General features: G+C 28.3%; 2 protein-coding genes across 3 annotated transcripts in view; one reads left to right on the forward strand and one right to left on the reverse strand.

Moving 5' to 3' along the window:
• Nucleotides 1–18,563, forward strand: part of LOC117182260 (mannosyl-oligosaccharide 1,2-alpha-mannosidase IA-like) — a 519,756-nt gene that overhangs the window by 48,530 nt on the left and 452,663 nt on the right. The window lies entirely within an intron of this gene.
• Nucleotides 9,398–14,001, reverse strand: LOC117182261. The gene is made up of 2 exons (XM_033375372.1): nucleotides 13,885–14,001; nucleotides 9,398–9,868 (listed from the first exon to the last, which is right to left on the reverse strand). The coding sequence occupies exon 2, from the start codon at nucleotides 9,810–9,812 to the stop codon at nucleotides 9,426–9,428; it is 387 nt and encodes a 128-aa protein (XP_033231263.1). The 5' UTR covers nucleotides 9,813–9,868; nucleotides 13,885–14,001; the 3' UTR covers nucleotides 9,398–9,425.

The raw sequence follows: 18,563 nt of genomic DNA on the forward strand, positions 1-18,563 counted from the left end.
TAAAAAAGGTGAATTCTGATGAAAAAATATAATAGTTGATATTTTAACCAAATAATATTTTAATTACAAGTTAAAAGCAGTTGAATTGATTAAAAAAAAAAAAAACAGTTTTCAATCAAACTGTTAAAGCCTCACAGTTGCATTTTGGCTCACAAAAGATGAAATTCACATTATTAAAAAGATACATTTTGGAAGAAAACATACGAATATTTAATAAATAGTTGAAATATTAAAAAAAAAAGATTTTTTAGTTAAGAAAGTAAAAAAATTTCAACCAAACTGTTGAATTTTCAATTTAAAAAGACGAGTTATCTTCAAACAGTTATATTTTTAATTTGAAAATATAAATTTTCAACAGTAAATAGATAATATTAATCTCATTATTATTTATAATATTTATTAATTTAATTAATGCATTAAATTAATGCATTAATGAATTATGCATTAAGATTACTTAGTGCATATTTACTAATTTTTATTGAAAAATTAGATTTATAAGTTACTATTAAATTGCTTACCTAAGCAGTTTGCAAAATTCGAGGTTAGAATTGGAGGTTTAAATAAACTACTGTAAACAACTTTCTTAGAATAAATAATCAATTGAACGGCAATTGTGGATCTTATAAACAATGTTTTCAATATGTTACTAACACAATACTGCGAAATATATTGAAAAACACGGTGAAAGTGAAACTCACGTTGAAGTGTCCGAAACTGAGACAGTCAGCGACAGCTTGTCCCGGTTTGGGCAACTTCGTTAAAATTTTGTCCAAATGCGGGACATTAAAATATTCGTAACTTATCTAATAAAATCTCCATTTCTGCACACTATAAAACTTCGATTGTCTAAATAAATCCACTGCACTTTAATTGACTTCACGAAACGCCTATGAAATGTTATGAAACACTGACGCTACGGTTTGGGAAGCGCATCATAACGGTAACAGCTCTTTCAGAACGTGAAAATTCTCGAGTTTGCGCAGTACGCGTAGGCCTGCAGGCGAAAACGAAATAATGAAAATAAATTATACAAAAGCATTAAATAAATATACAAAATAAATAAATAAATAATTTTTAATGTTAATATTTGTATGGTACAATACTCTATAAATGTATAATATATATTAATAAATTTCCAGCGCAGGCCAGAGCACTAGTGCGCATGCGTAGTGGAGTCAGCCGTAACCGAACTGTGCGGTTCGCGCAACCAAACTCTTCCAACCAAACGGATTCAGTCTTGATAACCAAACCGGTTCGGTTGCCACAAACCAACGTTTGGTTCAGAAAACCGAAATACTGCCAACCGAACCCAGTTCAGTCAGGACAACCAAACCATTTCTTTGCGTGCTGAAGCTGAAACACGGTGTGACTGCTCGCATGTAGGATTTTCTGGTTGATTTTGGTTCCCTGGAATCCTGTCAAAGTTTTCACACCAAATTTAAATTAATAACTTGAGCCCTTTTTGTTTTAATTATGATATTTGGAATATGCATACAAGTTGATAGTACAAATTTTTAAAAGTTTTTTCAAAATTTGTCATTTAATTTTTTTACTTTTAAACATTCTAAAGATTGATTGAGAGCATAATTAAAAAAATTCTTTAAAAGAACAAGCGTCCCAAAAAATCCACTACTTTTTTAATTCTAGTACATCACTTAAAAATAACTTAAATCCGAAAATATACAATACAGTTGTAAATTGTTTGCAGCGTTTCAATTCACGTGTAGATAAAAATGATCTTTGGCGCTTTCTGTGTAGAAGTTCTGCAGGAGTTAAAATTTTGATACGGTACATATTTCAACATCTACACTGAATATTACGTACAGATTATTTTCTACAGTATAAAATATCAAAATACACTCAGAAAACATTTTTATTTATTCGAAAAGCTTTTTTCTCTTGGATATACATGCAAATTTACCTGAATCAAACAAATTTTGGTTGATTCAGCGAAATGTTAATTTAAGAGACTTGTTTGCTTAATCACGACCAATGATTGATGTCAAATGTTTGCATGCGAAAGGGGAAAATGGGGCTGATAAATGCAAATGAGGAGTATATTTACATGCCCTGGTTATTCGTTTATAATTATTATAAAACCAAGAATCCAATGAACAAATTTGGACAGTCACCATATAATGTTCCTATTGCAATTTGACAAAAAAGATAAAAATTTTCCAAAAAAAATCTTTTTTTGGACAAAAATAAAGAAGAGGAAAGATAAATGAGAAGGCAGGCAACCCCTTTTTTATTTTTATTAGTATCAAATCACAATAAAAAAAAACCACTTGTAAACAATAATCACTAACATTTCGGCACTCATACAGCAACCTTATCAAGGATACAAAATTTGAGCAGGTAATACCTGAGAATCAAGTTGTGACTTGATTCGTGGTTTTGTTGCTGTTCCTAGCTTCTCAAATTTTTCTTGTCTTGATAAGGGTGCTGTATGAGGGCCGAAATGTTGGTCATTATTTTTTATAATTGTTTTTTTTTATTTTTATTTGATAATAGCATAAATAAAAAATAACAAAGAAATAAAATGTTTTTCTTTCCTCTTTTTTATTTTTGCCCTAAAAAGAATTCTGTTATGTCTTAGGAGATTTTTATTTATTTTTTAAATTGCAATAGGAATATTTTATGGTGATTGTCCACATTTGGTCGTTGGTTTCTTGGTTTTATTTTCAGGAATTCTGCACATTAACTTGATTATTGGATGTTAAATACGATTTTAAATTTGAATTTAATCTCATTAAATTTTAAAATAATTTTAATTATTATAGTGGCAGGCGTTTGTGATTTGTGTACAGGGTGATTTTTATATCAATTTGATTTACTATCTGCTACTAAGAATGGCCCCTTTGTTACTGATAAAGTTTCGATCGGCCATTGCAGTAAGTCCTGAGGCATGAAATTGTAATCTTCCATTTTAAGGGCATGTGACATTTATCCTGTTTCCTACCTTACCGACATTTTTTTTATCATACGAATTTCACACGAAATAAGATATTCAGCTAAAAGTTTGTAAAAATAAATTAAAGGAACTAGTAAGGGTTTATTTATTAATAACTTTTTACATCAAAGAGATTTTAATTGTAAATAAAGTAATAGTTGAATTGATTTAAAAAAATCGTTAAACTAGTTGAATCCTCAACCAAAAAAGATGACATTTTTCCCAAAACAACCGAGTTTTCTATAAAACAATTTATTTTTTACCCTAAAATATTTATTTCTTCAACAATATAGATTAATTTTTTACAAAAAAAACGAATTTTTAATTAAATAATTATATTGTCATCCGAAGAGACAATGTTAGTGAATCTTTAATAATTAAAAAAAATTAACTTTAAAGAAAGTAGTTGCATCCTCGTCGAAAAAAGAGTAAGTTTTGATAAGTTGCATTTTAACCAAAAATGACTAATTTTCAACAAAATATTGGAATTCTCAATCCAAACATATTAATTTTCACACCAGAAAGGCTAATTTTCAGCAAAATAGCTGAATATTCTTCGAAAAGAGATTTTTTGAATCAAAAAGGAAGAAGGACTTAATCCAAATTATTAGTTGAGGGAAAAAATAATGTTGAATACAAAATCAAAATTTCGAATAACTATTTCTTTTTCAATGATATTTGTTGATTTGTTTTCAAGGATATATAAATATAATTTCCCTAAGCTCCTTCAGAAAATTTAAAAAGATTGTTGAAGATTTCAGATATTTTGAAAACGTAGAATGTTTTACAGGATTTTAGAAAATTTTAGGAAAAATTCGATTCAGTTTAAAAGATATTTAACACAGTTTGGTAGGAATTAAATATTATTTGATGCATTTTTGGAAATGTTTCAAAATTTTAAAGTATTTTTAATCTCATCAAAACTGATTATACTAAATATCTTTCAAACTAAGTCGAAGTACTACTAAAATGTTAAGAAATGTTTCAAAATTAAAAAAAAATGGAACATACATTTTTTCAGATTTTTTTGGATCTTTGCAGAAATTTGTTGAATTTTTAAAAATCTTTTTAATTTCTTTAAGAATTAGTTTTTCAAAATAAAAAGTCATTAAAATTTTCCAAGGAATCTTAAGAAAACTTTTCTATTTTCTTGAAACCTTTCAAACTTCTTAGTAAGTTTCGAAAGTGTTCTTTGAAATCTTCTAAAAGTATTCGAATTTGTCCCATACTTTTTCTAAAATTATACCAAATTGAAAAAATTGGCTTCTAATCTTCCAGATTCTGTTTTGACAATTTTAGAAATATTATCAAGTATTTTCAAATCTTTTGAAATAATTCAGTTCTCTTTTTTTTTTAATCCTGCGAACTAAAAAAAAAATGGTGCCAAATTTTTTGGAATCTCATAAAATCAACGATATTCTTTCAAATCCTTCAAATATTGTGAAATCTCGAGACATATGTTTAAGTTCCGCACAACAAATTCCTTTAAAAACGTTTTAATCTTTGACATCCTCAAAGATACAATAAAATCCTACGAAATCCCTAAAAGTCACTTTAAATTTCAACCTATTTCATTTACTTCCTAAAATTCTCTAGAAATTCTATGAAATTCCCTAAACTCACGAAATTTCTGAAAACTTTGCAATCTTGTAAAATAACCTCAATTCTTTAAAATCCTTCGAAATGCATTGCAATTTTTTAATTCTTTAATATCCTTGGAGACCCTATACATTTAAGCAGGCCGGGTTAAATCACTACAAATTCCTTGAAATACTTTGAGATCCCTTAATATCTTGAAATTCGTAATAATTCTTATAATTTCTTCAAAAACATTTTAAACTTTGTATTCCTTTGAAGTGAGATAAAACTGCTTGAAATCTTTGAAATTCTTGATAATCCCTCGGAAATTTTTATTTTTTCAGAATACAGTAAAAGCCCTGAAATCCTATGAAATTTTTTTAAATCGGTTAAAACTCCTTGAAATACATTGAAACTTTTTGAAATCATAAAAATATTGAAATCTATTGAAAGTTCCATTTTTGAGAAAGTGGTTATGTTATTTCGGAGAATTTATCGAAGAAGCTCGAAAACATGTTTTTGTAAAAAATATTAAAATATTTGCGTAGTTAAAGAAAAGTGTAAAAAAAGTACGTCTTAAGTTCAAACAAAGAAACAATTTCTTTAACTGTCGTAATAATTTGATAAAATTCCATGGGAAAGTTACCTTTAAAATCGGCAAACGAAAATTGAAACAATTTGAATACCTTGGAAGATATTAGTATTCGAAGAAAATATTGAAGTTTACCTTTTTTTATATCTTCTATTTGGAATTGGTACAATAGCTTTGCCTGGGCATATTTTCTATAGAATTTTTATATATATTAAGGAAATTCCGATAAAAATGTTATATTTTTGTTTACAAAAGATTTTGAGAATTTCAGTGAATGTCAGAAAATAGTACAATCCCTATACTCCTGGATAGTAATTACTGATAAAGAGTGGAGAATAGAAAAAATGGGTGTATTCGAGACGAATCGATTAAACTATAGTATCAATAAATTTTATTGAAGCGTAAGGAATCTATGGGCATTTATATTATATTAAAAAATCGATGTTTATGGTAAAAATGTTCTCATTCTCATATTTGAAAGTTGGTATGAGAACAGAAAAGATGTGTTGATTCGGGGCAAATCGATTGAAATATAATATTAATAAATTTCAATGAAGTGTAAGGAAGCTATGGTAATGCATATAATTTAAAAAAACGGCTTTTAATAATAAAACTTTTTTCATCAACATCATTCGAAATTTATGCAAAAACGGATAAGATTCCTTGATTCGAGGCAAATCGATTGACCTATAATATTAATACATTTGATTAAGGAGTAAGGAAGTTATCGTCATTTGTATTATATTTAAAATCGATTTTTATAGTAATAATTTTTTCATTTTCATAATTTAAAGTTGATGCGAGAATAGGAAAGATGTGTTCATTCGAGAAGAATAAATCGACCCAAGCAGGCCATGGGAATGCATAAAATTTGAGAATACGTTTTTTATAGTAAAATGTTGTTCTTAAACATAATTCGAAGTTGATGCAAGAATAAAAGAGATTTCCAATTTCGAGACGAATCGATTGACCTATAATGTCAATACACTGTATTAGAGTAAGGAACTTATGGTGATTTATATTGCGTTAAAAATCGATTTTTATTGATAAAAAATGCTTTCATTCTCATGATTTACAGTTGGTGCTAGAATAGAAAAGATGTGTTAGTTCGAGATTAAACGATTGACTTATAATATTAAGACATTTAATAGAAGAGCTATGGGAATGCATAATATTTAAGAATATGGTTTTTTATAGTAAAACTTTTTCCTTGAATATAATGCAAAGTTGATGCAAAAATAAAAAAGACTCCTTGGTTCGAGACCTATCGATTGACTTATAATGTCAATACATTTTATTAAAGAGTGAGGAAATTATGGTCATTTATATTATATTAAAAATCGTTTTTAATAGTAAAAATGTTTTCATTCTCATGATTTACAGTTGATACGATAATACAAAATATGTGTTAGTTCGTAACGATTCGATTGACCTATAATATTGATACATTTGATAGAAGCGTAAGAAAACTATGGTAATGCATAATTTCTGAGAACGCGCTTTTTTTATAGTAAAACATTTTTTGATTTAACATAATTTATAGGTGATGCAAGAATAACAAATATTCCTTGGTTCGAGACGAATCGTTTGACCTATAATGTTAATACATTTTAGTAAAGAGTAAAAAAGCTATGGAGATACATCGTATATGAGATTATGTTTTTTTATAGCAATCATTTATCTTTTGACATAATTGGTAGTTCATGCAAGAATAAAAAAGATTCCTTGGTTCGAGCTGAATCGATTGATCTATAATGTTAATACATTTTACTAAAGAGTAATGAAGTTATGGTCATTTACATCATATTAAAAAATCTATTTTTTTAGTAAAAATGTTCTCATTCTCACAATATAAAGTTGATATGAGAATAGAAAAATGTGTTGATTCGAGACCAATCGATTGAACTATAATATTACAATAATAAATTTGATGGATTTACCTAAAGTTCAGAACGTTCAAATAAACGAAACATTTTTCGCCAGTGTTATTATGTCAATAAATGTTATTCGAACTACGAGTAAAATAGTGCATTCGAAGTTTATTTTGTAATTTAATATTTTCAACATAAATTAAATTAATATTTCAGTGCTGTTTCTAGTTTATAAAGCCAACAGTACAAATTTCGTTTATTTGAACGTTCATAACTTTAAGCACATATTTTATTAAAGGGCAATGAAACTATGGTAATGCATAATATTTGGAAAAAACGGTTTTTTATAGTAAAACTGTTTTCATCGACATAATTCCAAATTTATCCAAGAACGGAAAAGATTGACTGATTCAGGGCAAATCGATTGACCTATAATATTAATACACTTTATTGAAAAGTAAGGAAGTTATGCTCATTTATAATATTTGAAGCATCTCTTCTGATGAACAGAAAAACTTTTTTTTACTGGACATAATTCAAAGTTGATGCATGAATAGAAAATCTTTCGGATCATAAATTTTCAAATCAAGTAATTCTGACGATTTTTGTAAAAAAATCATAATGTTGGGAAAGGGTTAGGGTGCGATCGAACTTTCTCCTTCCCTTTCCAGCTCAAAAAATTACCATGTCAAATACAAAACTTGATTTGTCTTTGTATTTTAAAAATTGCGTGTGTTATTTTGTAATTTTTTGTAAATTTATATATTTAGCTCGATCAAAATAAAAACCTTAGTTTGTCTGATATGTAAAAAATCACTAATGCTTCCTATATAAGAAAACGCATACATTTCCTAATGTGATGCAAAGTGCTCGTGAAACGAGCACCATATAATTATAAATATACTCTGTAAATCTGAATTAGTGAAATTTCATTATTTGATAGTGAAATTTCACTAATTGAATTAGCGAGAAGTAGGTCACTACGAATTAGTGAAAAACTACTAATTCAATTAGTGAAAATATTTTACTAAATCAATTAGTGAAATTTCACTAAGCAAATAGTGGTTTTAAAAGATAAAGTGTCTACTATTAAATAGTGGAAAATCACTAATTAAGTAGTCAAAATCAATCATGACATCCTGATCCTCTTTTAGAGCTCTGACTAACTCTTTCGCAGTTAGAGTGTCGTACTCCTAAAACTCATTGGACATTTCGGCGTGGATGACGCATATACCTTAGGGTAATAATTACCTAATAATAAATGCATTTAAAATCATCAATAACAATACACCACGACACTTAAAATCGTCATCCATATTTAAATAAAATATTTGCTGGAGTCAACCAATAACCCCAACAGTAAACTATATTGCAAGACAAGTTATAGAAGTAAACTATAGTGTACATTTAAAATTTAAATTAATTTATGTTGATATTGTACTTACTAAAGAAAAATCTCAATTCAGCTTTCTATTTATTTCTATAGAAATGAATGGAAAGCTGAATTTCAGAACCTCAAAACGAACCCAGCGCTCATTTTCTGTAGCAAATGTTTTCGTCTCGATATACATATCGTAACATAATGAGGACACTATTTATTGGGAAACTACACGAAAGTATAATGAACTGAAAAATATTACTAACCCGTGTTTAAAATTTTTTTAGGCTCGCAGAAAGAAGAATGATGGAAGCTGACAAATGTAAACGATGAAAACAATGCAAACGAGACGTGAGCGCGGGTTGGCGCGAGACCACCATTAGCCGTGATCACGGCTTCGATCTCGACTTCACTAATTAAATAGTGAATCAAGCCACTAAATAATAGTGAAATAAAATACACTAATTGGAAATAGCGAAATTATCACTTTTTTACAGTAGAAGAACACTAATTCCATTGTGAAAAGCCAAAAAATCACTATTTCAGCAGTGAATCATTCATTCACTAATTCAATTGGTGAAATTTTCACTATTTCAAATTTAGAGAGTGAATCACGTGAAAACACTCGAGATCGAATTCACAGCTAGTTATATATATATATATTTTTTTTTTTCTTTGATCTGTTGATTTCGTCGTAACCATTGTGCTGGTGACGGTGATGATCATCGTGATTATGGTAGTGATGGTGGTGGTGATGTTTGTGGCGATCGTGGTGATGGTGATGCTCGTGATGGTGTTGATGATGGTGATGATGATGATGATGATGATTTTTTTTTTCTTTTTTACGAGGGCCTGGTGAAAAATATTCAAGAACACACCGTGAAGGGTCCGCACTTCTCGGTAGTGTGGGGATCTTAGTTGACGCATCACTACAATGACCTGAGATATATAATATTCAATTATACCTTGCGTATAATTATACATTATACAAAGTCAACTCTGTCATTATAATGATGCTACCAAGGACCCACTAAAAAACACCACCCTTTCTCCTTATGATGATGATGATGATGATGATGATGGGAGTGATGGTTGTGATGATGAAAATGATGATAGTCTGGATGGTGTTGGTAATGGTCGTGGTGATGTTGGTGGTGATGATGTTTGTGGTGGTGATGATGCTTGTGGTGGTGATGGGTTTGTTGGTGATGTTGGCCAAAACCGATTACCACGTATTTCAGAATATAAATGTTCTGCAAGAATCCTATCTCGAGGATTATTCAATTGTATCAGAAAATCTGACTCTCTGTCTTCATATTCAATTCTGGTATTATATTTTATTCCTATATAATTTCTTGGCAATGGCTGACGCATTTTATTACTCTTGGCTGCTGACGAAGGTGGAGCAGGATGGACAAACATCACAGGACTCCCACCCATTTTTGGTGGTGGACGTACATTATTACCATCTTCATTATTCCTCTGTACACTACATTCTGTAACAATAAAATGGAAAATTTTATGAAGTTCTTGTGCTCTGCACAAATAGCTGTTATAAATTTTACACGAAAAAAAATTTTGGGCGGCGGCGAGTACCAGATACCATAGAACCAATTTTGTCCGCGTGAACTTGACCTCTATCGGTTCGAGAATGAAACTATGGTGGTATAATTCTTTGGAGGCCCGCTTGATGCGAATAGCGAACGCACGACGTACCAGTGTCCAAACAACATTGATTTGGTGGAATTTCAAACAACAACAAAGTGGAATTTTCTACAAAAAATAAATGAATTTTCTATAAAAGAGTTGAGAGTTTTCAAGCTAAAAAGTTGAGCGCTTAAAAAATATTTAAAACCCGAACAAATAAATTTTCAAACAAGAAAGATGATTTTTCAACCTAATAGTTGGATTTCTAACAAACGAACAAATTAATTTTTAAGCAAAAAGCTCAATTCAATAGTTCAACTTTAAAAAAAGAGAAAAACTTCAGACACAATAATTTGAATTTTTAAATAAATAAATGAATCCTCAAGCCAAAAGGACGATTTTTTTAGTAGACAATTGAATTTTCAACGTAGAACTTATATTCCAAAAAAAACCGAACTTTCAATATAAAGGGACGAATTTTTCATACATAAGAAGAATTTTCTACAAAGCAATTGAATTTTTGCAAAAAAAAACTTTTTAACAAAATCGTTGAATATTTAACCCACAAAAATGAATTTCTAACAAAACTGTTGAATATTTTACAAACAAAAACTTATTATATGCCAAACAAAATAGTTGAATTTTTAACTAAATATTTTAATTTTCAATGTACAAGGAGAACTATCAACCAATGGGACAAACAGTTGTACTTTTAACTAAAAAAGATCAAATATCTACAAAAAGAAAATAATTTTTATTCCAGTAAGATTTTTCATTTGAGATAGAAATTATGTGAACCAAATTGTTGAATTTTCAAACCATGAAGAAAGAATTCTTTATAAAAAAGATGAATTTTCAAACGAAATCATAGAATTTTCAACACAAAAAGACGAGTTTGTAAGAAAATAGTTGCATTTTTGAGCCAAGAAGACGAATTTTCTACAAAAAATACAAAAATTTTGAACCCAAAATTATGAATTTTTATCAAAAAAGTTAATTTTCAATCAAACATTTGGCTCTTCAACTGATGAAATAAATTTTAAACAAATTAGTTTTATTTTTAACTATGTATTTGCATTTTTAATCAAGAAGAATTATTTTCTACTAAAAAGGACTAATTTAAATAAAAATATATAAATTTATATATTTTTAACAAAAGAAGATTTTAATTTTAAATGAAAAATGTTAAATATAAATTAAAAATCGAATTTTCAACAATTTAATTAAAAGCTTGAACCAAAAAAACCAAAAATGGATTAGATAAATTTAAGTTTCAACGAAAAAACATGAATTTGAACATAATAGTTCAGTCTTTAGCCAATTCGTAAAATTTTTGACCAATAGAGATGAGTTCTGAAAAATAAGAAAAATCATTTTTTTTGAGTCTTTTTATTCCTTGTGTCATCTTCATGAGGTAATAGTAGTATTAAGTGCGAAATATTACAAATAAAAAATATATTTATTCTGGCATGATACTGTTTAGAGTGAGATGAAGTTTCAAATATTAATTATTTATATATAATAATACGTTATTTTTACTTGAAAGAATTTTTATTTGTATACCTTTAAATTATAATTCTTGAAAATTGAATAATTTGCGATTCTATATTTTCAAAATTCAATCATTTTTAACTGAAACTCTTGAAAATGGTAAAGATTTTAATGGTAAATCTTTAAAATTAAAGAGTTTGTAAGTTAGAAAATTAACAATACAAAACTAGGCAAGTTTTAAGTTTTAAAATTAAAATTTATTTATTTATTAAAATAAACTATGTCTCAGGTTTATTCTGTAAAAATAAAATAAATGTTTATAAGTTCAATAACAAACGAATTGTAGGTTAGGATTCATTAATTAATATAATATTTACCATAGTTTCAATTGTCTAAAGATATTTGTAGTTGTAATGTGTAATTTATATAAAATTTAAGAAACTTTTTTTTTTTAACTTAGACACTTGTAGATATAAGTTTTAAAAGATTAAAAACCATATTAGTTAAGAAAGCAGGATGAAGGACATCCTGATCCCATAAGGATGACTCCAAGAGTAACCGTGTACAAGTAGCAATTAACCTAGCGTACCATAGATCGGAAGAAAAGAGCTCCTCTTTTTAAATGTAACAGATCAAGATTTTTAATATATAAAGAACGTAGAAAGCAGTAAAATTCATTAAGATTTTCTAGATCTGTAATTTTATTGAGAGAATTGCCAAGTTATTTTTTGATAAAAGCCATTTCAGAAAAAGCTCTTTTTGTGTAGGATTACCTTTTTGATGTAAAATTTCCATATCATCCCAAAGGAAAAAGTAAGAATTGTTATCATTAATATTATTATATTATTGATCATTAAGAACATTATCATAATTTAATCTAACACTATCTCGGTGTTCTTTTAGTCTTATATGTGTAGATATCTTTTTGTTTGTCCAATATAACATTTTCCACAGTTACAAGAGAAACGATAACCAGCGTCATTTTTTTCAGAGTTTTTAAATAGTATTTACCTAATTTTATAATCTTATCAAGTTTAGAATTCATACGAAAAGTAGATGTCCCGGAAGTTAGATTCGCAAACTTATTTTTTCGAAAAAATGAAAGTTGTCCTCAATTGTGCTAAGCTTGTGCTCATTTGTGCCGTAAACGGTTTTTTGAAAAATAAAAAATTACGGGCACAAGTTTAGAAAAACTTTTTTTTTGCTATATCCGCAACTTCTTACTACAGTAAAAAGAAAGGTTATGCTAGGCGGCTCTAAGTATACACAATTTTGTTCAGGAAAGAAAAATTCCAAAAACCTAACCGTTAGAAAAATCCAAAAAATTGTATTATTTTTGAAAATTACGAAAAACTAAAACTTGTGCTGAGTTGTGCTCGGCAAATGCAGTCTTTATTTCCTCTGACAAAATTGCGTGAGATCAACAGTTCTCATATTAAAACTCGAAATGTAAAACTCGAAAAACGTAAAACATTCAAATATAATCAAATTTCGAAAAACTAAACCTTGTGCTAAGTTGTGCTCGACAATTTCAGCCTTTATTCCCTCTAACAAAATTACGTGAGCTCAACAGTTATTATATTAAAACTCAAAATGTCAAACTCAAAACACATACAAGACTCAAAAATAATCTAATTTTGAAAAAATAAAACTTGTGCTGCGTTGTTCTCGGCAAATGCAGTTATTATTAATTTACAAAATTTATGTAAGATCAATAGTTCTCATATTAAAATTTAAGATGTGAAGCTCAAAAAACATAAAAGATGAAAAAATAGTCAAATTAAAAAAAAATTGTGCTGATTTGTGTTTGGAAACAGGAGTGTTTATTAATTTGAACAAAATCACGTGAGATCGACATTTCGCATATTAAAACTCTAAATGTAAAACTAAAAAAACATAAAAGATAAAAAATAGTAAAATTTCGAAAAAATTGAAATTGTGCTGAATTTTGCTCGACAAATGAAATCTTTATTCCCTATAACAAAATTATGTGACATCAACAGTTCTCATATTAAAACTCAACATTTAAAAGTAAAAAAAAATACAAAGGCGAAAAATAATCAGTTTTCGAAAAACCAAACCGTGTGCTGAATAATAACTGCATTTATCGAGCACAATTTAACACAATTTCTGTTTTTTCGAATTTGTATTTTTTTCTTCTTTTTTTCAAATTTATATATTTTGGGTTTTAACATAACTTCTTTTTAAGTTTCAAAAAGTAGAAGAAAAAATCCCAACGTTTCTGAAATTCACCATTTCCATCATCGGGCGAGAACCGATAAAATATGTCTAGTCTAGAATAGTAAATATCGAATGTGTAAAAAAGTTAAAATAGTATAATAACCTTAGTAACTAAATAATAGAGAGTACTTACGGATTAGTTTCGTAAAGACATCATTTTTTTGGAGTCAGTCAAAAATAGTTGTAATTTAGTCAGTTATTGTTAATATGTGGATGTGAACAGGAAATTTCCTAATTAAAATTAATCTTCTGTGAAGTTAAAATAGTGAAAATGTTAATTATTTAAAAAAAAAGGAAATTTTTAGTCAGGTTAGGTTAGATTGTAAAGCATTTTATTTACCATATTTTGAATTCCTGAGTGATTATTTTGAAGTAAAATTGTTCATTAAATGTAAAATGTCACTAAGACTAATTTAAAAAAGTAATAAATTACGTTAAAAAGTTAAAAATAATTGTTTATATTTTCTATGAGAGCAGGATGGAAAAGCATCCTGTCTCCAATAAGGATGACTCCAAAAGTGACTGTCATTAAGGAAACTGACCCATCATACCATAAATCGGAAGAAAAGGCGCCAATTTTAAAATAATATAAATAGAGGGATGAAAGTATTAAGAATGTAGTGACTAGCAAGATAATTTCTATTTCAGAATTCACCAATTTTAATTTTTAGATTTTTGGGTATTGTTGTTAATAGTATTGTGAAAGAACAAAAAAATGGATAACAAATATATATAATTATTCTTTATGAAAGAATTCCAGGATAGAATTGTATGGTTCGTTAAGGTAGTCTAAATCAGTAATTTTGTTAATGCAATTATCTACTTCTTTTTAAATAAAAAACATTTCAGCAAAGGCTCTTTTTATAGAGTTACACTCTTGATGTAATATTTCAATCTCATCCCAAGGAAAGAAGTGAATTAGTTCTAAATCGTATAGAAAAAAGATGGCCTCACATTAAAAAAATCACTGCACTACCTCTACACAAATTTAAAGAATAAATTAAAATTGTAAGGAATAATACCTATTTTCAATTTAACAAAATTTTGTACATACAAACATTTGGAACTCCGGTGGTTTCTTCTATTTCTATTAACTTAGCGGACACTGTAATGCAAGATTTAGAATCTGACATTTTCAACAAATTAGATTTTCAAGTTTTATTAAAAATTATTAAAAATGCATTATTAAAAATGATGATGGCTCTATTTCTACTAATTCGTTTCGCAAATCGACATATTCTAGCCGTTTACTTAATTTTTTATACAAACATCCTCTAAAACATAAAATTGCAATTATAAAGAACTTAGTCGATTCTGCTATTTTACTTTCTGACAAGAAATTTCATAATGATAATATAAATACAGTTAAACATTATCTATTTTTAAATAATTATCCACAAAATATTACCGACAAATAAATTACCAATAGATTAAAAGAACCTAATAACATACATTTAACTTACCAAAAAGTAACATTACTATTCCATATTATAGTACAATTTCTGATAATATAAAAAGACTTCTGAAAACTTATAAAATCACCAAAATTTTTCGTATAAATTCTAAACTGGATACAATAATTAAATTAGGCAAAGACCAATTAGAAACCTTGAAGAAAACCGACGTAGTCTACCGTTTTGCATGTAATTGTGGTAAATGTTATATTGGACAAATAAAAAGACCCTTACACATGAGACGAAAAGAACATCAAGATAGTGTTAGATTAAATTATGACAACTTCTTAAATGATCATTTACATAACAATATCATTGATAATATTTCTCACTTTTTTCTTTGGGATGAGATTGAAATATTACATCAAGAGAGTAACCCTGTAAAAATAGCTTTTACTGAAATGTTTTTTATTAAAAAAAAACTAGATAATTGCATTAACAAAATTACTGATTTAGACTATCTTAAAGAATCATATAATTCTATCCTTGAATTCCTTCATTAAGAATAATTATATATATTTTTTATCCCTTTTTTGTTCTTTCACAACTCTATTAACAACAATACCCAAAAATCTAAAAATTAAAATTTATTAATTCTGAAATAGAATTTATCTTGCTGGTTCCTACATTCTTAATACTTCCATCCCTCTATTTATATTCTTTTATGATTGGCGCCTTTTCTTGCGATTTATGGTATGATGGTTCAGTTTCCTTAATGACAGTCACTTTTGGAGTCATCCTTATGGGAGGCAGGATGCTTTTCCATCCTGCTCTCATAAAAAATATAAACAATTATTTTTAACTTTTAAACGTAATTTATTACTTTTTTAAACTAGTCTCAGTGACATTTTACATTTAATGAACAATTTTACTTCAAAATAATCACTCCGGAATTCAAAATATGGTAAATAAAATGCTTAACACTCTAACCTAACCTTACTAAGAATTTCCTTTTTTTTAATAATTAACAATTTGACTATTTTAACTTTAGAGAAGATTAATTTTAATTAGGAAATTTCCTGTTCACATCCACATATTAACAATAACTGATTAAATTACAACTATTTTTGACTGACTCCAAAAAAATGATGTCTTTACGAAACTAATCCATAAGTACTTTCTATTATTTACTTACTAAGATTATTATACTATTTCAACTTTTTTACATATTCGATATTTACTATTCTAGACTGTACATATTTTATCGTTACTCCCCTGATGATGGAAATGGTGAATTTCTGAAACGTTGGGATTTACTTTACTTTTTGAAACTTAAATAAAACTTGTCCGATAGCGTTGCTGACAACTAAGCTGCTTTGTTTCATCTTCCTACATTGGTTTCTCGGACGTTCAAGATTTACTTATAACAACTCTTGTTCTTACGTAATTTTTTTAGAGGGAATAAAGACTGAATTTGTCGAGCACAACTCAGCATAAGATTTAGTTTTTCGAAATTTCATTATTTTTGGTTCTTGTATGTTTTTTGAGTTTGACATATTGAGTTTTAATACAACTGTTTATCTCACGTAATTTTGTTAGGGAGAATAAAGGATGAAATTGTCGAGAACAACTCAGCTCGAGTTTTAGTTTTTCGAAATTTGATTATTTTTGGATATGCGCGCGACGGTTGAATCTTGCGCTTCGCGCTCGATAATGGGTTGCCTCGCGCTTCGCGCTCGTATATTTGTTCTTTGCATTTGGAATGATTGAATTACACATTATCAAAAAGATCTGTTCTAGATGGGAGTATTATTATACGTCTTCATATTATGAATTATCTACCTAATTAAGTATAGTCGAAGATTAAGTTTCTCAAAGCTCTGCAGGCTTTGAGGTACACATTCTCATCGTGACACTCGCGCTGCGCGCTCGATTTTCGACAATAATTTGTAAACAGGGTTTGTTCAATCTTTTTTCTCGTAACTTTCGTCGTTTTTCGACACATTTTTATTTTATTCTTTTATTTTCAATGTTATTTTTCACGAATAAAACAAAAAGTACGCGTCCTATCAAGAAGTGATTCTTAACGAAATTGTAGCTCTTTTTTGGGAAAACAATTTTTGTTAATTTATCTTTTTTCGTGTCCTGCATAGTTTGACCACAAAATAGAATTTTTGATTTTTCATTATTTTTTGTGCAGTCGAAATTTGAATTTTCGATTATTCAAGAAAATCTAAAATTTTGTTATGATAATATTGTAGGGCTTTCAAAAAGAAATGTTTTTCTTCTCTTGACTTTTTTTCATATTTTGCGTTTTTTGGCTTAAAATTTTTATTTTCGATTAATTCAAACTGTTTTGAAAATGCTATAACTCTGAGAATTTTCTTTTCTGAGGTTTTCAAAAATTGTACCGGTAATTTTTTGTTTTTCAAAAAACCATTTACGGCACAAATGAGCTTAAGACTGGGACAACTTAGCACAACTTAGATTTTTTAAAATAAATAAGTTTGTTAATCTAACTTCCGGGATATGAAAAGTAGTGCTGATTTCATTAATTTTAAAGAGCCGTTTTGTATTTTCTGAAATTTTACCATAGTATGAAATAGTAATATGATTTTTTTATCCAATTCGTTTTTTATAATGTTATTAGAATTGTTATTTAAGTTTTTAAAATTAATTTGTTTTAATCTGTTATCACTGCATGAAAACAAAAACACAAACCCAAGACGACTCTCTCGGTTCCAGTTCTACCTCCACCCTCTCCCAACCCTCCCTTATAAACTGATGTTTTTGGTGGGACTGACGTTAGAACTACAATCTCCACCATATGACGATTTGATACTTAATTTTTACATTACTTCGACTCAGAAAATAAACTTATTGCATGAAGGTGTTAGCTGGGCGTATAATCTAAACAATGAATAATAAAAAATACAAAATAGCCTCGGAAAGGACTGGAACTTTTAATGACAAAAGGCATGCACACGGAAAATCTAAAGGTCATGTTTCAGGCGACGAATGGAGACTGGGTGTTTGGAATGCAAGGGGAGTAAATGATCTCAAGGTAAAAGAATTGCGTGAAACTATGGACGTGAAGAAACTAGATATTTTATGTGTGCCCGAAACAAAGAAAAAGGGATGCGAAACTAAAAACATAAAAAACGGCGTGTTGAACGGCGGATTTGAAATATGGTCAGGAGTAGACTGTGAATTACATGGTAAACAAGGAGTAGGTCTCATTTTGAATGAAAGAGCAAAGCAGCATCTCGGAGACCATGGCTTCGTGTCTCCCAAACTGCTGTGGGCTAGAACGAACGTAGGAATCAGAAGACTATTTATTATAGCATGCTACGCGCCGGTTGATAGTGATCCTAGAGAAGTAAAAGACGCCTTCTGGGACACTTTAAATGACACAATA

Source organism: Belonocnema kinseyi, chromosome 10 (genome assembly GCF_010883055.1).
Source record: "Belonocnema kinseyi isolate 2016_QV_RU_SX_M_011 chromosome 10, B_treatae_v1, whole genome shotgun sequence".
NCBI classification, from domain to species: Eukaryota; Metazoa; Arthropoda; class Insecta; order Hymenoptera; family Cynipidae; genus Belonocnema; species Belonocnema kinseyi.

Coding starts and splice junctions, on each gene's coding strand:
- LOC117182261 (XM_033375372.1), bottom strand. CDS start 9,812: ATGGGTGGGAGTCCTGTGATGTTTGTCCATCCTGCTCCACCTTCGTCA.